The 23,206-nt window shown below is 45.0% G+C and overlaps 1 protein-coding gene across 1 annotated transcript; it reads right to left on the minus strand.

Moving 5' to 3' along the window:
* Window positions 1–1,140: 1,140 nt before the first annotated feature.
* LOC138663477 (oocyte zinc finger protein XlCOF22-like) lies at window positions 1,141–17,008 on the minus strand. Its single transcript, XM_069749707.1, has 6 exons — window positions 16,805–17,008; window positions 16,496–16,675; window positions 16,289–16,412; window positions 16,108–16,205; window positions 15,828–15,918; window positions 1,141–3,480 (listed from the first exon to the last, which is right to left on the minus strand). Exons 1-6 carry the CDS (start codon window positions 16,859–16,861, stop codon window positions 2,126–2,128), a joined length of 1,905 nt encoding a protein of 634 aa, XP_069605808.1. The 5' UTR covers window positions 16,862–17,008; the 3' UTR covers window positions 1,141–2,125.
* Between the last annotated feature and the right edge of the window lie 6,198 nt (window positions 17,009–23,206).

The raw sequence follows: 23,206 nt of genomic DNA on the forward strand, positions 1-23,206 counted from the left end.
GTACAAAGCCAGATTTCACTTCTTACATGAGTGATAGCTATTGTAAATTCTACAATACCATACAGCAGAGGGGCTTTATATAAGTCAACCCCTTATATGCCAATTTTTGTGATCTACTCTCTCTTCCTCAGTTACCAGTAGGCATTTTATTGTTAGCTAAACTTGCTGCAAAGAATAAACTTCATACATTAAATATGACAATTTTTTAATGGAAAACTTTTTAAAGTAAACATTAGAAAGTATTAAGAACATTTGTAAAAGTTCAAAATGTGTAGCATAAAGCACAGCCACATAGTATATAGCACAGCCACGCAGTATATAGCACAGCCCACCTAGTATATAGCACAGCCACATAGTATATAACACAGCCACGTAGTATATAGCAGTGTGGGCACCATATCCCTGTTAAAAAAAGAATTAAAATAAAAAATAGTTATATTCTGGTGGCCCCTGGATCCAACCCCGGCCTTAGCAATGCTCCTGGCAGCTCCCGTTCCCAGTAATGCCTTGCAAGACAATGATCTGTGATGATGTAGCAGTCTCACGTGATCCTACGTCATCTGGGGTCATTTCGCAAGGCATCACTGGGAACGGGAGCTGCCGGGAGCATTGCGAGGAGCAGGAAGGCTGCGGGGGCTGCCGCAAGGTGAGAATAACACAATATTTTATTTTTTTAAACACTATATCTTTTTACTATTGATGCTGCATAGGCAGCATCAAAAGCAAAAAGTTGGTCACACTTGTCAAAATGCCCCCCCCCCACTAGGGCCTTGGCACTTGCCCGTGTGTGCCGGGTGCTGACGCCGGCCCGGCACTAACCTTCAGGGGGTGAATTATGGGTATAGTTTTACATTTAGAAATACCGTATGTACTCGAGTATAAGCCGACCCGAGTATAAGCCGACCCCCCTAATTTTGCCACAAAAAACTGGGAAAACTTAATGACTCGAATATAAGCCTAGGGTGGAAAATGCAGCAGCTACCGGTAAATTTCAAAAGTAAAAATAGATACCAATAAAAGTAAAATTAATTGAGACATCAGTATGTTAAGTGTGTTTTTGAATATCCATATTGAATCAGGAGCCCCATATAATGATCCATACAAAATACACCCCATATAATGCTCCATAAAGTTTATGACGGGCCCCATAAGATGCTCCATATTAAAATATGCCCAATATAATCCTGCATAAAGGGTAATAAGGGCCCCATAAGATGCTCCAAAGACATATTTGCCCTATATAGTGCTGCACAAACGTTATGGCCCCATAAGATGCTCCGTACAGTCACTTGCCCCATATAGTGCTGCACAAACGTTATGTCCCCATAAGATGCTCCGTACAGACACTTGCCCCATATAATGCTGCACAAACTTTATGGCCCCATAAGATCATCCATACAGTCACTTGCCCCATTTGCTTTTGCTGCCATAAAAAAAAAAAATCACATACCTCTCTTCGCTCAGGACCCCTGGCATTTTCAATAGTTACCTGCTCCTCGTTCCGGTGCGGCTCAGTCTTCAGCACTGACGTTCAGCAGAGGGCGTGCACTGACCACGTCACCGCGCCCTCTGACCTGAGTGTCACAGCCAGAGGACGCTGAAGACTGAGCCGCACCGGAACGAGGAGCGGTAAATATCACGCAGCGCTCCAATCCCCGTATACTCACCTACTGCTGGTGCGGTCCCTGCTTCTTCCACCGCTGCATCTTCTCCCTGTATTGAGCGGTCACAGTTACCGCGCTACCATGTGACCGCTCAGTACAGGAAGAAACTGCAGAGCTGGAAACAGGGACCGCGCCAGCAGTAGGTGAGTATAATTAGAGAGGCCCCGCTCCCCCTCCCCTGCCGACCCCCGGGTATGACTCGAGTGTAAGCCAAGGGGGGGGACTTTCAGCCCAAAAAAATGGGCTGAAAATCTCGGCTTATACTTGAGTATATACGGTAATAAAGTTTAGTTTTATCCTTTTGTCTGCACACATGAGGAATGACAAGAGACAATCTGTTTAAGAAGATTCAATTTTGGTTAAAACTTTTCCAACATTATGAATATAAAAAAAGGCTTCTCCCCTATGTGACATCTCTGATGTTTATTAACAGTTGATTTCCAAGTAAAATATTTCCCACATTAAGAAAATGAAAAAGACTTCTTTGTGTGACTGCTCTGATGTCTAACAAGAAGCGCTTTCCATTTAAAACATTTCCCACATTCTGAACAGGAAAAAGACTTCTCCCCTGTGTGATTTCTATAGTGCCTAACCAAATCTGATTTCCGGTTAAAACATTTCCCACATTCTAAACAGGAAAAAGACTTCTCCCCTGTGTGAGTTCGATGGTGCCTAACCAAATATGATTTCTGGATAAAACATTTCCCACATTCTGAACAGGAAAAAGGCTTCTCTCCTGTGTGAGTTCTCTGGTGACTAACAAGATGCCATTTCTGGTTAAAACATTTCCCACATTCTGAACAGGAAAAAGGCTTCTCCCCTGTGTGAGTTCTATGGTGAGCAAGAAGCAGTGATTTACGTGTAAAACATTTCCCACATTCTGAACAGGAAAAAGGCTTCTCTCCTGTGTGAGTTCTCTGGTGATTAACAAGATGCCATTTCTGGTTAAAAAATTTCCCACATTCGGAACAGGAAAAAGGCTTCTCCCCTGTGTGAGTTATATGGTGATTAACCAAATCTATTTTCCATTTAAAACATTTCCCACATTCTGAACATGAAAAAGGCTTCTCCCCTGTGTGAGTTCTCTGGTGACTAACAAGATGACATTTCTGGTTAAAACATTTCCCACATTCTGAACAAGTGAAAGGTTTCTCCCCTGTGTGGGTTCTTTGATGGCTATCAAGATTTATTTTCCATTTAAAACATTTCCCACATTCTGAACAGGAAAAAGGCTTCTCCCCCGTGTGAATTCTATGGTGATTAACCAAATCTGGTTTCCGGTTAAAACATTTCCCACATTCTGAACATGAAAAAGGCTTCTCCCCTGTGTGACTTCTACGGTGAGCAACCAAATCTGATTTCTGGTTAAAACGTTTCCCACATTCTGAACATGAAAAAGGTTTCTCCCCTGTGTGAGTTCTATGGTGAATAACCAAACCTAATTTCTTCTTAAAACATTTCCCACATTCTGAACAGCAAAAAGGCTTCTCCCCTGTGTGAGTTCTTTGGTGTGTAACAAAATGTGATTTCCATGTAAAACATTTTCCACATTCTGAACATGAAAATGACTTCTTTGTTTTAGAAGCAGTTTGTTTTTTAATGCCTCTTTTGTGACTTTGATTTTCCTTGGTAGTGAGTAATGAATCAGAGGATGGGACCTGTTTCATAGGATCAGATGACAGATCTTTGCTTTGAATGGATGATGATATATCTGGAGTAATGGCATTCTCTTCAGTTGTATCTTGTAGGATCTCAAGATCATCAGATTTAAAAACTGAAGATGTCAACAGCCCCTCTGATCTCTTGGTACAGTCATCTGCTAAGATAAAATTTTTTATTTTTTTTTTATAAAATATCCTTGAGGTTTATATTTTTGAACATTTCTACTTAAACCATCTATAAAAATGGCAAGCTATGTAAAATACTTTAATTATTTACCAAGACAATGACTGTTCACAGTCTAATAGAAAACTTGTTGGATGAACCAATAGTGTGTGGTGTTCAACTGTTTGTTCATTCTGCCTCCAAAATAACGAATAAAAAGAATCAATGTTATGTAGGCAAAAATAATACCAATTCTCATCTCACAAAAAAAAAGTCCACCGTCAGGTCCATCATCGATCAGTGGAAAAATAGAGGTTAAAATATAGCACAGAGAGTCTCCCAATAATTAAAACTTAACTTTAATCACTAAGATGAAATGGACAATGGACAAACTAACATGACACAATTAACACATGTGAATAAGGTGCTCGTGCAAATCAGTGCTCAAGATAAATATTGGTTTGATCTCACCAATGGGAACGGACAAACATCCATAGCAGGTTCCTCCTGTAGCCTTCTCTAGATAGGAGGGGAGGAAAGAGATGAAGGGGGTTTAGGGCTTTACTAAACTCCCTGTCGTGCCCCTTGTATTGCTCCTGTCCTAACAAGGACAGGCCCCAAGTATACCCGGCTAGGGACAACCACCATCCACTACATATAATATATAGGTCTCCCTACGCGTTTCCTCCCCAGTCACGTGGAGTTGATTTAAAGCCAATGGGACATAAAGTATGCAAAAAATTAAGTGACCGTCATCTAGGTAACACTGCAGAGGCAGGGTACCTATCCATGAGTGTGACAATTTGTGCCACTGCCTATGGGTAGTCATAAATCCCCAGAGAAATTCCCATTGGTGAGATCAAACCAATGTTTATCTTGAGCACCTTATTCACATGTGTTAATTGTTTCATCTTAGTTTGTCCATTTTATCTTAGTGATTAAAAGTTAAGTTTTAATTATTGGGAGACTCTCCTTGTTAGGGCAGTCCCACACGTCCAGATAATTCTGGTACCGGAAAAATCGGTACCGGAATTATCCGTGTCCGTGTGCCCGTGCGTTTCTGTGGCACATCAGTGCGGCACCCGTGTGCCCACTGGGTACCACACACACCGTGCAGGAGACAGCGCTAAAGTTTAGCGCTGTCCCCTGCATCTCGTGCTAAAGCTGCCATTTATATCTTCTCTGCAGCAGCGTTTGCTGTAGAGAAGATATGAATATTCCTTTTTTTTTGTTTGTTTCTCGTGTTTACAATAAAGATCCATGTCCCCACCCCCTGCCCGCCCGCTGCTCTTAAAATACTCACCCGGCTCCCTCGCTGGCTGGCGCTGCTTCCTGTCCTGGCCGCACCTTCTACTGTATGAACGGTCACGTGGGGCCGCTCATTTACCGTAATGAATATGCGGCTCCACCCCTATGGGAGGTGGAGCCGCATATTCATGACTGTAATCGGCGGCCCCACGTGACCGCTCATACAGTAGAAGGTGCGGCCAGGACAGGAAGCAGCGCCAGCCAGCGAGGGAGCTGGGTGAGTATTTTAAGAACAGCGGGCGGGCGCACAGGGGGTGGGGACAGGGAACTTTATTTTAAACATGAGAAACAAAAAAAAAAAAAAAAAGGAATATTCATATCTTCTCTACAGCAAACGCTGCTGCAGAGAAAATATGAATGGAGGCTTCAGCACCAGTGGGGGGGACAGCGCTTACTGTAGCGCTGTCTCCTGCACGGCACACGGACTGCACACGGACAACGTCCGTGTGCGGTACGTGTTTTACACGAAACCATTGACTTGGGTTCATGTAATCCGTGCGCTCCCACGAACACTGACATGTCTCCGTGTTTGGCACATGGAGACACAGTCCACAAAAAATCAATGACATCTGCACAGATGCATTGATTTCAATGTGTCTATGTGTGTCAGTGGCTCCGGTACGTGAGGAAACTGTCACCTCACGTACCGGAGCCACTGACGTGTGAAACCGGCCTTATAGTCTACTGATATCTCTGAGGGTATTGTATAGGTGTGACTCATCCCACACATTTGCTAGCTTTGGAAAGCAGAGGCTCCCACACTATTAGTGGCTCAAGGTTGTTGAAAAGCAACAGCGTTTCTAACGACCAATCCAGCAAAATCCACTCTCACTTCTGAGTCTTGCAGTGTGCTCAAACAACATTTTGGATCCCTGTATTTACCAATATTATAGTAAGAAGAATCCACTTAATTTGTGGTGTGTGTCTCCTGGAGTCCAATCTCGGCATTATGTGCTGGGTAATAAAATGTGTAATTTTCACTCTCCAACATCCACTTCGTGCTAATTTCCAGAAAGTGGCTGTGGAATCAAAATATTCATTCCTCCTACACACATGGTCAAAATTGTTGGTACCCCTCATTTAACCCCTTTACCCCCAAGGGTGGTTTGCACGTTAAAGGGAACCTGTCACCCCGAAAATCGCGGGTGAGGTAATCCCACCGGCATCAGGGGCTTATCTGCAGCATTCTGTAATGCTGTAGATAAGCCCCCGATGTTACCTGAAAAAGGAGAAAAAGACGTTAGATTATACTCACCCAGGGGCGGTCCCGCTGCTGGTCAGGTCGGATGGGCGTCTCCGGTCCGCTCCGGCGCCTCCTATCTTCTTTCCATGACGTCCTCTTCTGATCTTCAGCCACGGCTCCGGCGCAGGCGTACTTTGCTCTGCCCTGTTGAAGGCAGACAAAGTACTGCAGTGCGCAGGCGCCGGGCCTCTGACCTTTCCGGCGCCTGCGCACTGCAGTACTATCCTCTGCCCTCAACAGGGCAGAGCAAAGTACGCCTGCGCCGGAGCCGTGGCTGAAGATCAGAAGAGGACGTCTTGTAATGAAGATGGGAGGCGCCGCAGCGGAGCAGAGACGCCCATCCGACCTGACCAGCAGCGGGACCGCCCCTGGGTGAGTATAATCTAATGTCTTTTTCTCCTTTTTCAGGTAACATCGGGGGCTTATCTACAGCATTACAGAATGCTGCAGATAAGCCCCTGATGCCGGTGGGATTACCTCACCCGCGATTTTCGGGGTGACAGGTTCCCTTTAATGACCGGGCCAATTTTTACAATTCTGACCACTGTCCCTTTATGAGGTTATAACTCTGGAACGCTTCAACGGATCCCAGTGATTCTGACACTGTTTTCTCGTGACATATTGTACTTCATGATAGTGGTAAAATTCTTTGATAGTACCTGCGTTCATTTGTGAAAAAAAATGGAAATTTGGCGAAAATTATGAAAATTTCGCAATTTTCCAACTTTGAATTTTTATGCAATTAAATGACAGAGATATGTCACACAAAATACTTAATAAGTAACATTTCTCACATGTCTACTTTACATCAGCACAATTTTGGAACCAAAATTTTTTTTTGTTAGGGAGTTATAAGGGTTAAAAGTTGACCAGCAATTTCTCATTTTTACACCATTTTTTTTAGGGACCACATCTCATTTGAAGTCATTTTGAGGGGTCTATATGATAGAAAATACCCAAGTGTGACACCATTCTAAAAACTGCACCCCTCATGGTGCTCAAAACCATATTCAAGAAGTTTATTAACCCTTCTGGTGCTTCACAGGAATTTTTGGAATGTTTAAATAAAAATGAACATTTAACTTTTTTTCACAAAAAAACATTTACTTCAGCTCCAATTTGTTTTATTTTACCAAGGGTAACAGGAGAAAAGTTGTTGTACAATTTGTCCTGAGTACACCGATACCCCATATGTGGGGATAAACCACTGTTTGGGCGCATGGGAGAGCTCGGAAGGAAAGGAGCGCCGTTTGACTTTTCAATGCAAAATTGACAGGAATTGAGATGGGACGCCATGTTGCGTTTGGAGAGCCACTGATGTGCCTAAACATTGAAACCGCCCACAAGTGACACCATTTTGGAAAGTAGACCCCTAAGGAACTTATCTAGATGTGTTTTGAGCGCTTTGACCCACCAAGGGCTTCACAGAAGTTTATAATGCAGAGCCGTAAAAATAAAACAAAAAATTTTTCCCACAAAAATAGTTTTTTTAGCCCCCAGTTTTGTATTTTCCCGAGGGTAACAGGAGAAATTGGACGCCAAAATTTGTTGCCCAATTTGTCCTGAGTGCGATTATACACAATATGTGGGGGGAACCACTGTTTGGGCGCATGGGAGGGCTCGGAAGGGAAGGAGCGCCATTTGGAATGCAGACTTAGATGGAATGGTCTGCAGGTGTCACATTGCGTTTGCAGAGCCCCTAATGTACCTAAACAGTAAAAAAAAAACCACAAGTGACACCATTTTGGAAAGCAGACCCACCAGGGAACTCATCTAGATGTGTTGTGAGAACTTTGAACCCCCAAGTGTTTCACTACAGTTTATAACGCAGAGCCGTGAAAATAAAAAATCTATTTTTTCCCACAAAAATTATTTTTAGCCCCCAGTTTTGTATTTTCCCAAGGGTAACAGGAGAAATTGGACCCCAAAAGTTGTTGTCCTATTTGTCCTGAGTACGCTGATACCCCATATGTTGGGGTAAACCCCTGTTTGGGCACACGGGAGAGCTCGGAAGGGAAGGAGCAGTTTTACTTTTTCAACGCAGAATTGGCTGGAATTGAGATCGGACGCCATGTCGTGTTTGGAGAGCCCCTGATGTGCCTAAACAGTGGAAACCCCCCAATTATAACTGAAACCCTAATCCAAACACACACCTAATCCTAATTCCAACGGTAACCCTAACCACACCTCTAACCCTGACACACCCCTAACCCTAATCCCAACCCTATTCCCAACTGTAAATGTAATCTAAACCCTAACCCTAACTGTAGCCCCAACTCTAACCCTAGCCCTAACTTTAGCCCTAGCCCTAACCCTAATGGGAAAATGGAAATAAATAAATTTAATTTTTCCCTAACTAAGGGGGTGATGAAGGGGGGTTTGATTTACTTTTATAGCTAGTTTTTTATCGGATTTTTATGATTGGCAGCCGTCACACACTGAAAGACGCTTTTTATTGCAAAAAATATTTTTTGCGTAACCACATTTTGAGAGCTATAATTTTTCCATATTTTGGTCCACAGAGTCACGTGAGGTCTTGTTTTTTGCGGGACGAGTTGACGTTTTTATTGGTAACATTTTCGGGCACGTGACATTTTTAGATCGCTTTTTATTACGATTTTTGTGAGGAAGAATGACCAGCTATTCATGAATTTCTTTCTTTCTGGGGGAGGCGTTTATACCGTTCCGCGTTTGGCAAAATTGATAAAGCGGTTTTATTCTTCGGGTCAGTACGTTTACAGCGACACCTCATTTATATAATTTTTTTATGTTTTGGCGCTTTTATACGATAAAAACTTTTTTTTTATTCTCAGGACTATAACTTTTTTATTTTTTTGCTGATGATGCTGTATGGCGGCTCGTTTTTTGCGGGACAAGATGACGTTTTCAGCGGTACCATGGTTATTTATATCTGTCTTTTTGATCGCGTGTTATTCCACTTTTTGTTCGGCGGTATGATAATAAAGCGTTGTTTTTTGCCTCTTTTTTTTTTTTTTTCTTACGGTGTTTACTGAAGGGGTTAACTAGTGGGCCAGTTTTATAGGTCGGGTCGTTACGGACGCGGCGATACTAAATATGTGTACTTTTGTTTTTTTATTTAGATGAAGAAATGAATTTATGGGAATAATATTTTTTTTTCATTATTTAGGAATTTTTTTTTTTTTTTTTTTTCTTTTTTACACATTTGGAAATTTTTTTTTAACCTTTTTTATTTTCTCCCAGGGGGGGACAGCACAGATCGATGATCTGACAGTTTGCACAGCACTCTGTCAGATCACCGATCTGACATGCAGCACTGCAGGCTTCACAGTGCCTGCTCTGAGCAGGCTCTGTGAAGCCACCTCCCTCCCTGCAGGACCCGGATCCGTGGCCATCTTGGATCCGGGACTGGAGCAGGGAGGGAGGTGAGCAGACCCTCGCAGCAACGCGATCACATCGCGTTGCTGCGGGGGGCTCAGGGAAGCCCGCAGGGAGCCCCCTCCCTGCGCGATGCTTCCCTGTACCGCCGGAACATCGCGATCATCTTTGATCGCGGTGTGCCGGGGGTTAATGTGCCGGGGGCGGTCCATGACCGCTCCTGGCACATAGTGCCGGATGTCAGCTGCGATAGGCAGCTGACACCCGGCCGCGATCGGCGGCGCTCCCCCCGTGAGCGCTGCCGATCGCATATGACGTACTATCCCGTCGGTGGTCATAGGGGCCCACCCCACCTCGATGGGATAGTACGTCTAATGTCAGAAAGGGGTTAATGACAGAAAAACCCACTATGGTCACAGAAATAACTTGAATCTGAGAAAAGTAATAAATCAAAAATCTATGAAAATGAACAAATGAAAATAGGTATTAAGCTTACCGTTAATTATGTTTCCAGGAGTCCATACTGACAGCACCCTGAAGGTCGTCCTCCTCCCCCTTGCTGGGACAGGAAACACGAGAGTTCAAAAGGGCATGTCCCACCCCCAATCCTCAGTGTTGTAACAAGAACCACCTCATGGAAATGCAGAAAAGACTTTAATAGAAAATAAATATATACATCAACTGTCAGGAACATATTTCATCATATGTCAAACATAATATGCAATACATTTTATGCCAGGAACATAATACATCTTATGTCAGGCTACCTTACATAATGCATAACAATATCACCAGGGAGGGAACTACCAGTGCTGTCAGTATGGACTCCTGGAAACATAATTAACGGTAAGCTTAATACCTATTTTCCAGGACGTCCCTCCTGACAGCACCCTGGAGAGTACCAAAGCACCTCCTTAGGGTGGGATTACCGCCTGGAGAACCTTTCTCCCAAATGCAGTATGTTGACCAGACAAAACATCAAGCTTATAGTGTCTACAAAATGTAATAGCGTTAGCCCAAGTTGCTGCCTTACAGATCTGTTCAAGAGAGGCACCTGCTCTCTCAGCCCAAGAAGTAGCTATCCCTCGAGTAGAATGCGCATGGAGACCCCCTGGAGGAGGGAGCCCTTCAGACTGATAAGCCTCAGAGATCACCGAAGTGATCCAACGAGCAATAGAGGCCTTCTTTCCCTTATTCTTCCCCCCAAATAAGATAAATAAATTTGGGTCAATACGCCACGAGCTGGTGGCTGCTAGGTAGTCTAGAACTGTCTGTCTGACATCGAGGGAATGGAGAGCTCTTTCTTTTTCGTTAGCCGGGTTATTGCAGAAGGATGGTAACACAATTTCCTGATTTCTGTTTTTAACCGATCCCACCTTTGGAATAAAAGAGGGATCCAATTTAAGGATTAGACTATCTTCTCTAATCTGAAGGTACGGGTCCCTAGTGCACAGGGCCTGAATCTCCCCCACCCTCTTAGCCGTAGTAATTGCCACTAAAAATGCTGTTTTACGAGTGAGGGCTGGAATGGGCATACTATCGGCCGAAGCGTAAACATTTTTACAGAGGAATTTGAGGACCAAGTTAAGGTCCCAGGACGGCGACAATTGCCTAATGGTAGGGCGCAACCTCTGGGTGGCTCTGATAAATCTAACTATCCACGGGTGGGATGCTAGGGGATAGTCGAAAAAGGAGCTAAGTGCCGAGATCTGCACTTTCAAAGTGCTTGGCTTGAGACCTTTGTCAAACCCAGCCTGCAGGAAATCTAAAATTCTGGGTAAGTCGGGAGCGCCTGCCGTAACCTCAGACCTGCCACTCTCCAGATAGAAACGCTTCCAGATCTTCAAATAAATTGCCGATGTGACTGGCTTCCTGCTGGATTTTATAGTAGCTATCACCTGATCTGATAGCCCTCTTGCCTTCAGGATGTTCCTTTCAGGATCCATGCAGAGAGATGGAGATTCTCTGGATTTGGGTCGTACACCGGACTTTGGTGGATTACATCTGCCCTGAGAGGGAGCTCTACTGGGCTCTCTATTGCCAGATCCACGAGAAGAGAGAACCAGCTCCTTCTCGGCCAAAGTGGTACAATCAATATGACTCGAGCACGATCCTCTTTGATTTTTCTGAGAACAGCTGGAATCGGCGCAAGAGGCAGGAATGCGTAGGAGAGAGGTTCCGTCCATTCCTGGCTCAGAGCATCTATCCCTTCTGCGAGATCTTGAGGGTTCAGCGAGAAGAATCTTGAGACCTTTGAGTTCCTCCTATTTGCAAATAGGTCTATACTGGAAGTTCCCCAGTGAAGGCATAGATCTTGGAAGATCTCCTGATTGAGTTCCCACTCTGTTGCAAATATCCGTCTTCTGCTCAGATAGTCTTCTATGACATTCTGAGAGCCTTCTAAGTGGATTGCCGAAATGGATAGGACCGATTTTTCTGCCCAACGGAATATTCTTCCCGCAAGCTCCTGAAGCGGATAGTGTCTTGAGCCTCCCTGATGCTTCAGGAAAGACACTGTTGTAATATTGTCGGATAGTATCCTGATATGACAATTTTTGAGGGTGTGTAGGTTCCTTTTTAACGCCTCCCAGACCGCATACAACTCTTTGAAGTTGGAGGAGCTGTGAACAACATCTGCTGGCCACCTCCCTTGTAGGATCCTGCCCTTTAGGTGGGCTCCCCAGCCCCAGGCGCTGGCGTCTGTAGTTACCACTACATAGGGATTGGTAGACCATAACACCCCGACTCTTAGCTTCTCTGGTTGTCTCCACCAGAGTAGAGATCTTCATACTGGATACGTCAGCCTTAAAGAACTGTCCAGAGAAGACTGACGACGGTCCCATTTGGAAAGGATTAATCTTTGCAGAGGTCTTGAATGGAGCTGTGCCCATCTTACACACGGTATGCAAGCTGTCATCAGACCTAGTACTCTCATGGCCGTTCTTATTGATGCTCTGCGTTCTAATAGGAGCCTGATCTGGATCCGGATTGCCTCCAACTTGTTCTCGGGTAACAGGGATATCCTGTTTCTCGAATCCAGACACACTCCCAGGAAGATCTTTTTGCATTCCGGAGTCAGGTCGGATTTCTGCCAGTTTATGATCCATCCCAACTGCTCCATCACTGACACAGTTTGGTTCCTGTGATCTGACAGAATCTCTGGTGTACTTGCGATCAGGAGAAAATCGTCTAGATATGGGACTATCTTGATCCCTTGGTTTCTCAGGAAAGCGACTATTTCCGACACCAGTTTTGTAAACACACGAGGTGCTGAGGCAAGCCCAAACGGAAGGCATTGGAACTGGTAGTGACAGGTTCCGGACGGCAGCACCACCGCAAACCTCAGAAGTTTCTGAGATGACGGGGACCTGATAATAGGCACTCTTCAGGTCGAGAGTGCACATCACAGCGTCCCGATCTATTAGGAGGATTGCAGAGTGTATGGACTCCATGCGAAACCTCTTGTACCTGACCCAGGCGTTTAGAGGTTTCAAATTTATTATCGTGCGCGAGTCGCCGGAAGGCTTCATTATAGAAAATAGGGAAGAGTATTGACCCCGTCCTACTTCTAGTGGTGGTACTGGAATTATGACCTCTGAGGAAAGCATGTCCTCTAAGTCTAGCATCATGGGAGAGTTTTGCATGACCACCGTAGGTACGATGTATCTGTCCGGAGGAGGGGAGGAAAGTTCGATGTTCTAACCTTCTGACACAGTCCGAAGAACCCACTGATTTTGGGTGATTTGGGCCCAGTTTTTCGCAAAGTAGCGGAGCCTTCCCCCTATAAGGGTGGCGTTATTGTGTCTTAGGCTTTGAGGATGGGCTAAAGAAGAAACTCTTGTTTCTATTGCCCTGGTTACGGAAACCTCTACCGAATCCACGCTGGATTAAGAGCGATTCGGCTGCTTGTGCGTCCCACGCTGGAGCGCACACACTCTCCCCGCACTTTACCTCGTCACCGGAAGTGACGGTAACAGATGCCGGCAAACCAGAAGTGACGCGGTTCCCCGGGACTTCCGTTCAGAAGACGCCGTGTCAGACGCTACACCGCTCTGGATGTTGCGCCGCATGGAACCGCATCGCGGCCGAGAGCCTCCCTCCGGGAGGAGCGGCCGCCACAGGATCTCGTCCTTCCTGTTCTTTGGAGCAGAGGGACCCCGCTCTGGAGGGTTTCTGCCCTGAGCCTCTTGACAGGGGGAAGGGTATTGGACGAGCCGCACGATCCCCCTGAGCTCCGGTAAGCCTGCGCAGCTTCTCTCGTGCGTCCCTTGCAGGGACAGGAAAAACACTGAGGATTGGGAGTGGGACATGCCCTTTTGAACTCTTGTGTGTTTCCTGTCCCAGCAAGGGGGAGGAGGACGACCTCCAGGGTGCTGTTAGGAGGGACGTCCTGGAAAATCAGACATTGCTTTTCAACCATGCTTCCACAGAGTTTAAAAAAAAAATAAAACTCATGAAATAGGCCTGAACAGAAATTATGGTATCCTTAAGGCCTCTTTCACTTCTGTCTTTTCAGATCCATTGCAATGCGTAGTTTTGGGAAAAAAACGGATCCTGCAAATGTGCCCAGAGAATCCGTTTTTTTCCCATAGACTTGTATTAGCGACGGATCGCGACACGTCGCATTCATCGTGCGACGGATCTGTCGTGTTTTGGCGGACCGTCGTCTGGAAAAAACGTTCAATGTAATGTTTTTTGTCTGCGTTGGGAAATCGTGTTGCGACGGATCCTGCAGCATACGTCGTTGACTAGAATGGAAGCTTATGGACGCAGGATCCGTCGTGACACGTCGTATGACGGAATCCAGCACTGCAATCCATTTTTTTACACTGAGCATGCTCAGAATCAGGAATTTATAGCCAATTGGCCAGACAGGCCCCAAATCTATATAAACCTGGCCTGAGGCGTCACCCCCAAATGTGCCAGCAAGACTCCTGCCAGCCTGAAGACAGTCAGCCAGTCAATATATTGGTTTCCCTATTTTCCAGTAGCCAATCACATTTGGGAGAATCCCATTTTTAGGCATGGAAAATTGATCCGTCAAAGAAACGGATGATAAAAACGGATGCAACGGATCCAGTTTTTCGACGGAACCGTCTAGCGGATCCGTCGAAATACTGGATGCATTGCATCCGTTTTTCACTATTTTTGATGCATCCGTCGATACGTCGCGCCGACGCATTGTGACGGATTAAAATAAAGGGAAGTGTGAAAGTAGCCTAACTTAACCACTTTGTGACCGTCAACGGTAGATAAACGTCAGCGCTACACAAATCCCGGCTAGCGCCAACATTTATCTACCGTTTGTCTACGGTCGGCGGTTTTGTGCTCATCGGGACCCCCATGTGCCTTATAACGAAGGAATTCTGGCGCACAATGCTTCCTGTGACCCCCGACCTCATTGAGACTTGATTGTTTCATGTCCTGATGACATCAGCGTCACCCCAGCCAATGAGACAAATCACTAGTAAAGTTTGTTGTAGCAACGAACTTTCCCGGGTGCCTCATAAAAACGCTGTTTCTCCTCAGATCTTCTGTCAGTGAGAGATTAGAGGAGAAACAGTGTTACAAGTGCTGCTGGCAACAGCTGTGTGAGTCAGCGATCTTGTTATAAGGTTAAAAAAACAGATAAGGCAGGTTAGGGTTAGTGCTATAGTTAGGGTTAGTGTTGGGGCTAAAGATAGGGTTACTGTTAAGCTAAAGTTAGGGTTAAGGTTTATTCTAAAGTAAGGGTTAGGCTAAAGAAATAGGCTTTTCTCAATTGTCTCCACAATAATTTGATCACGTCACGTCAGAGTTTTCTATTTCCAGAAAAAAAAATAACGAATAAATTGGCCAGTCAGAATTATAGTGCAGAGGAGGCTTATACACTTTTTTGTTCTGACAGTGAAGAAAGTGCAGTGTCAGATGGCGATGTGGGTTTCGAGGACTTTAGTAGCAGTGACAGTGATAACTCAGAAATGAGCAGTGATTCTGGTCCATCCTCACACACAAGGACTAGTACAATAAGAAGGACAAATAGCGCTTCTGGAGAAATGTCTCCAACTCAGGGAACAATGCCCAGTACTAGCGCTGTCCCTAGTGCTCGTGAATTGGCACACACCAATGTCCAAGGGGCTTTTCCTCTTGATGTAGCATTTCCAAGATGGGATGCTTCGAATTCGGATACTCCTCCATTCATCCCTAATTTTAATGCCATTCCTGGTATAAATGTGGAGGTGGAAAATTTTGGACCACTCAATTTTTTAAATTTGTTTCTGACAGATAGCTTGCTAGAGCATATTGTCCTACAAATTTAAATGTGTCCCAATTCATGAGCCAGAATCCATGGTAATCGTGGTAATGCGGCCAGACTACACCACCGATAAAGCAGCCACAGCCGGTGATGAGAAGAATCTGTGACTTCTCTGCATTTAGTGGTTACTCCTCACCTGGGTAGTCATATGTGGGAATCTCCTCTTTACACCGCTCATCATCTCTCACATATGTCTCTATAGCATTAATATGGGTCAGATCTTCACCCTGAAACACATAAAAGTCACAGACATGGAGAAGTCACATCTATGATCAGCTCTAATCCTGCCATCTCCACCGTTCTCATTACACAAGTATAAAACATAATACTGGTGGATAAAACAAGACTGAGCAAAAGACCTTCATCGGCGTCTACACATCATAGGGGAGATCTCCTGACACCTTCTTTCCATCTACCTGATGATCCTGAGGAACATTGGGATCTTCTTGTTTACAGTCCTGTGGAAGAAGAGGACGGGGACATCTCTCTGGTGTTGTCCTCTTACTGTATAGATCTGAAGGAAACACATACAGGGAGTGAATTCATTCTTTACATACATATAATTATAGGCTGTATGTATTTAGTCCTGTTTATTACCTGGAGATGTGAGGGGCTGGGGAACCCCCATTATGACGTTCTTGTACCGATCTCTGTGTCCTTCAAAATACTCCCACTCCTCCATGGAGAAATAGACAGTGACATCCTGACACCTTATAGGAACCTGACACATACAATGATACCGTCATCCCCCCGATCCTTTCATAGTGTTACTGTATAATGTCCGAGCATTCCCAGCATTGTCACCTCTCCAGTCAGCAGCTCAATCATCTTGTAGGTGAGTTCTAGGATCTTCTGGTCATTGATGTCCTCATGTATCAGGGGGTGAGGTGCAGACCCCGTGATTGGGTTCAGGGGTCTTCCGCATCCCTCAGACACAGGGTCCTGACAGCAATCACTAGAGGTCTTCTTCACCACTGTGTAATCCTGGTAATGGAGAGACACATTAATAAGTCTCACTACAGACATTTCCAGAGTCCTCACCTCTCCAGTCCTGTCCATCTGTTATTCCCATAGATGAGAATGATGTAATGTGACGTCATCAGAATCTCTCACCTCTCCAGTAAGCCGGAAGAGGATCTCTAGGGTGAGGTGTAATATTTTCTCCACCATCTAGTCTCTGTCCATATCTATCTTTGAAGGGTAAATCAGGAAAATTTTCTTTTGTAGGAGATCTTCACTGAGAGGATCCGTTATTGTAGAGACCTGAATGAGAAGATGAGCCGATGTAGCATCATAAAAATCCTGTGTAATAATACAATTACTGGAGATAATAAGGAAAACATATGAGGAGATTTATTATTTTACAGTATTTAGTTTCCTTCTTTAGATCTACTAATAAAACCTATATATTTTAGTACACAGACAACAAGCAGTTTTCTCCTCGGAGTCGGCAGCTGAATACGTTTCTCATAGACTCATCTTCCATAACGCTAATTCTCGTCTCATTTACCGACCCTGGAATCGGCATTAGCAATACTGCAGGAGATATTCATTACACGTGACAGGAGAAATAACTACTTCATGATGAGGACGACATCTTCATCTTCTACTACGGCTCTAGAAACATATTTGTCCAGAGTCCGTCACTGACTCCATCACCACCGGCCGTCTATATGAAGGTTTCCCGTCTTCCCCGCACTGTAATCTTCTATCACGTTAGATCTCAGGTCTGATTCACACACAGAAGTTTGAGGCTTTAAGAAAAACTTTTTTGTTTCCACAATCACAGCGGACAGAAATGATCTGATCTCGAACTTTCTATGTACAGTGATTTATGGGGTTTATTTCTGGCCTTAGGCTTTACTATATTACAAGAAAAACACCAGATAGAAAATTGGCTCCAACAATTCTTGTAAAAAGAAAAAAAAACATGGAAAAAGCAGAAGACACATTTTATAATTTTTTACATGTTAAACATTTATTAAAAAGAAATTAATCTTTTTGTGCACCAGAACATAGATGTACACCGCAGGGACAGCACAGATGAGGCTTCAACAAAAACCCTGGCAGTTTATCCACTTGCTGCTGTGAAAAGCAAACATGACATCTAAGAAGGTGTGACAGAGTTTGGCTGAATGCCCCCCGCCCCCAAGTAGTCGATAGTATGGGGCAGCCTAGTTATTATGATACTTACATGCCTAATAATAGTGTATGGGCTGCAATGTATGAAGGTCTATTAGGCCGGGCCAGAGGCAGCGTCCAATAAGTTACCTTTTAACGCCCCCATACACATTAGAATAAAGTTACGGTACATAAAAGCACTGATTTTGGGGATTTGGGCGACTATAAAATGTATTTGGGAGCCTCTCGACAGATGATGGCAGGGCAGAGAAGGATCTGACATCCTGAATTTCAGAGGATAATCCGTTTGTTCTTCCTGTAGATAATCCTCCACTAGAAGAGTCTGGAGGTGACTCTTTTATACAGACCACAGGAAAGCTGGAATATTTGTGTGTATGGGGGAGTCAGGAGAGATGGCCGTTTGCCAAATGCACGTTCAGCCAACTCTTATCTCATGTATATGGGGCCGTTAGTGTTACACTGACAGGCAGTGATGATGCACAGTGGTGGAGTTGCTGCCTTTGTGCTGTTCCTCTGTAGTTGGGAGTACACTTTGGGTGACTCTTTGGAGAACAGGGTATTTATCTTCTTGGCCTCAGCATCTCTAGTGTATCTTCCTAGTCTTGCAGCAAGTGCTGTGAGCCTTTGATTAGCCGTCTCTTCAGTTGAGTTCAGGCCTTTGTACTTGTCCAGCTTGGTCTTATTCTTGATCTTAACACACTTATGTATTTCTTGTTGGCTGACTTCCCTTCGTGGCACCTTGATCTTTGTCTACAGTCTTCTTTTCCAAGGGAGGCACGCGCTTCTGTTGTTCTTGCTGGTTGTATAGCCAAGCATTTCCATGATTACTCAAGCAGTAGCATAGATCAGGTTATTAGTTTGAGTTATGGTGGTGGTAGGTATTGATGCAAGAGCTGCTCTATTGGCATCCTCTAGCATACTGTCTGGTGGTGTTTCTTTGCTGAGCCTTGGCCGTCTATCTCTGGTATTGACGGTATTTAGTTTATCTGAGATCTTCTGTTTCAGACCAGCTGCAGTGCTCTCTAGTTGCAGGGTTGGATCAGGATCTTCAGGGGGTTGCACATGTTGTTCTTCCAGGTCTTCATGTGGGGTGGATCTGCAGTACAGTTGTTGCATCTCAAGTTGTGATAATAGCTTTCTCTTTATGATATTGAAACGTTGGGTGACTAGTTGTTTCTCAGTTAGTGGACATGCACGTCTTGTATCCATCCAGATTTTCCTCATATGCTTCATATATCCTCTCCCATTTGGTCTGCTGTTATAGTAGCATTTCATCAGATCCAGGTTCTCTTGCCTTGTCCATGTATGGTTTGGTCGAGTAGCCGATTTATCATCAGATTGTCCTGGTTCCTCGACATCTGACGCAGACCTTGTTAATCCAGGCGACGTCCGAGCCGGCATGACTCTCTTTGCTTGTGACACTCTCATGTTTATTGAGGTAGGCACCATAGTGTTATGTACCATTACTAGTATATTATGTCCAACAGGGTAGAGCCAGGATTTGAACCCCAGTCTCCCACATTGGTGGCTGTGATTTTACTAAACACGGCACATGTATTGCCGGCTTCTATTATGTCTTTTACCGAATGTTACCGACTTTTTCCTCTCTTAAGAAAAATGCTCGTGGTGCCGATCATGAGTCTGAATGTACCATATTCGTGACAAATTTATGTTTGGCAATCGTTTTCCAAACATATTCGCTCATCTCTAATTATGGCCACCGCAACCTGCTACACAAAATAAAACCCCCCACTCAGTATGGAGGCATTTACAGTCCACCACAGCCCCAGTATAATGGCCCCTAACCACCAAACATTCAGTATGAGAGTCCCAACAGCTCTTGTGTCTGCAGTGCACAGAGTCTCAGACTCAGAAGCGAAGGCTGAATGGTGGATCAGGAGCTTTTGACTCCCTGATTCACGATTCTACTCACTGGTATCACCGTCATGGAAAATGTGGATATCGTTGAAATAGTGATGATGGGAAGGAGTGGGTATTCAATACCACACCACATGAGCCATCTCAATTTATGAGCATCATAGCAACCGAGTGGGCTATCTTTATGGATGATACAATATTTGGATAGGCAGGAGTGTATTGAAATATCTCATAGATCCTGGGTGTATTAGTATTTGCACCAAGAATGAGGCTAACTGAGTATTTTATTAATTGTCGGTGGTCAGAGTCATTGAGGTGGATGGTACCAAATAGTGCATGTACGGACAGTACTGTGGGAACATTAGAAAGTGGGGGGATGGCAGTACTGTGAGGACATTATACTGTGTGTGAGGGGAATGCCAGTCCTGTGGAAACATTATCTTGTGCCTGTGGGAAGCCACTATTGTGGGAACTTTATACTGTGTGTGGGGGTATGGTGGTACTATGAGAACATTATCCTGTGTGTGTTGGGATGGCGATACTGTAAGAGCATTATACTGTTTGTGTGGGGGTATGGCGGTACTATGAGATTATAATGTCTGTGGTGGGATAGAGTAACTGTGAGAACATTATACTGTGTGTGGGGTATGGCAGTACTATGAGAACATGATACTGTGTGTGGGGGTATGGCGGTACTGTAGGAACATTATACTGTGTGTGGGGGTATGGTGGTACTATGAGAAGATTATACTGTGTGTGGGGGTATGGCGGTACTGTAGGAACATTATACTGTGTGTGGGGGTACGGCGGTACTGTAGGAACATTATACTGTGTGGGGGGGTATGGCGGTACTGTAGGAACATTATACTGTGTGGGGGGGTATGGTGGTAGTGTGAAAATACCTTTTTTACGAGAGATGCCAGTACTGTGGAAACATTATACTGTGTCAGCGGCATCATATATATTGCATAAGGTGTGTAAAAAGGAGGGTCATAAAAAAGAATCCTCAGGGCTGTGCTGCATTTGTACAAATACTGCCATCTGCCGTCCAGATGGGACCATGTGACATCAATGGGAAGAGGGAGGTTTCAGGAAGGAAGAGTCTAGATGGTGCACCTGGTCAGGAGACCTTGACGACGCAGTTTACTGATATTATAAAGGCCAGAGCCCCAAAGGCAGAACAGATTTGGTGCCAAGCAAAGGAAAGGGGTGCGGGGAAGAATCTGAGGTACCAGCTCATGGTAAAGTGCCCGAGGCAGCTGGGTGTGGGGCAGAACCCTGCTTACAGGGGCATAATGGGGGCATTACACTGTGTGGGGGCCAAGAAAGGGGCCCTGTACTAGGAGAACAACCCGTTCCCTCACTTCCTGTCCTCCATAGTTGGGTCGTATGTATCTATTACAGGAAACAGAACAAAAACGTTATGATTCTTATAAAGTGGCAACAACAAACGAGGCTGAAGTTGGTTTCTTATTCGTCAGTGTCTTATTCGGAGCTGAAGTTGGTTTCTTATTCGTCAGTTTCTTATTCGGCAATTTTTTCTTTTATGTTTTTTATAGATTTAACAACAAAAAATGATCATCACAATAATAAAAGACAATGCAGCGAGGAGCCCTGATGTGAATACGCTTAAAAACGGCTACAAAAACAATAAAACTAGCACAAAAATGGGCATCAAAGTGGGCACCAAAGAGCGCTGAAGAAAGGGATAAATGCCTTTGGGCCACTGATCTCACACTACAGACATATAGAATAGGGTGCCCCACATCCAAACCAGTTATTTCCAGCCTGGCCCAAATGGGTTCTGGGCATCAGAACTGGCATCAAAGAGGGCAGACAGTCAATTTTGGCCATATGAATAAGTAACTGACGTTCTTGAGGGGTTAAATGCCTTTGGGCCACTGATCTGACACTTAAAATACACAGACAGTGATGCCCTGCATCAAACCCAGGTCCCATCAGCCTGGCCCAAATGGGTTCTGGGCACCAGAACTGGCATCAAAGTGGGCAAACAGCCAATTTTCACAGATTTGAATAAGTAACTGATGTTTTTAAAGGGTTAAATGCCTTTGGGCCACTGATCTGACACTTAAAATACACAGATATTGATGCCCTGCATCAAACCCAGGTCCTTCCAGCCTGGCCCAAATAGGTTCTGGGCACCAGAACTGGCATCAAAATGGGCAAACAGCCCATTTTCACTGATTTGAATAAGTAACTGATGTTTCTAAGGGGTTAAATGCCTTTGGGCCACTGATACCACAGTCCATACATATAAAACAGGGAGCCCCACATCAAAAACAGGTCTCTTCAGCCTGGCCCAAATGGGTTCTGGGCATCAGAACTAGCATAAAAGTGGGCAAACAGCCATTTTTCACAGATTTGAATAACTAACTGATGTTTTGAAGGGGTTAAATGCCTTTGAGCTACTGATACCACAGTGCATAGGTCAGGAAATAGGAAGAAGTCCTGATTACTTCAATTACACATACAGCGCTCTGAGCTGCAATTTCCTCTGCCTGCACAAGGCTGGAATTCTAAGCCACTCTTTCTCCCTCCTCCCACTATACAGCCGTAATGTAAGACAAGCCTGCCTGGTCCATTGAATAATTTATATGGCCCTGTGCTGCTGTCACGATAATGCCAAAAAATGTCATGTTGTGAGTAGTTTGGTGGGCAGGGTGTGGTTTTAAACTGCAGGTGACCAATCCTGCAAAGCCACCCGTTGTCCCTCCCCTCTCACTCAGGAATGCCTTTGTCTGAGACCTTGGAATAATGTAAAGAACTATCCGATCAGTGAATATCATTAACCAGCTCTTTAGTGATGTCACAAGCTCAGAAGTCACTGTCACCGCTGTGCTTTCCGGCCGGCGCTCACACTCAGTGCGGGAAGCTGACGGCGAGGGACGTGACAAACACCGGAATGTGAGTATGTAGTGTTTTTTTTTTTTAACTTTTACAATGGTAACCAGGGTAAATATCGGGTTACTAAGTGCGGCCCTGCGCTTAGTAACCCGATGTTTACCCTGGTTACAAGTGAACACGTCGTTGGATCGGCGTCACACACGCCGATCCAGCGATGACAGCAGGTGATCGAGCGATGAAATAAAGTTCTGGACTTCTAGCTCCGACCAGCGATGTCACAGCAGGATCCTGATCGCTGCTGCGTGTCAAACACAACGAGATCGCTATCCAGGACGCTGCAACGTCACGGATCGCTATCGTTCAAAAGTTGCTCAGTGTGAAGGTACCTTTAGGACAGACCTGGGCAAGATGCGGCCCGCATCCGGCCCGCCTGATGTTTTTAAACGGCCCGCGGCACTGGCACTGCTCGGACAGCCACCATAGACAGTGAGGCTGCTGCGCGTCGCTACGCCAGGTTCCCCTTCCCTTCAGGCACTCCAGCGCCTGTGCGCCCTGCATTGAAACAGTGAGAGGCGCTGACCGCCGCTGGCACTTCCGCATCAGGGAAGCGCCAGCAGCGGGTGACGTCAC

The sequence above is a fragment of the Ranitomeya imitator genome, chromosome 2, assembly GCF_032444005.1.
Source record: "Ranitomeya imitator isolate aRanImi1 chromosome 2, aRanImi1.pri, whole genome shotgun sequence".
In the NCBI taxonomy this organism is placed as follows: domain Eukaryota; kingdom Metazoa; phylum Chordata; class Amphibia; order Anura; family Dendrobatidae; genus Ranitomeya; species Ranitomeya imitator.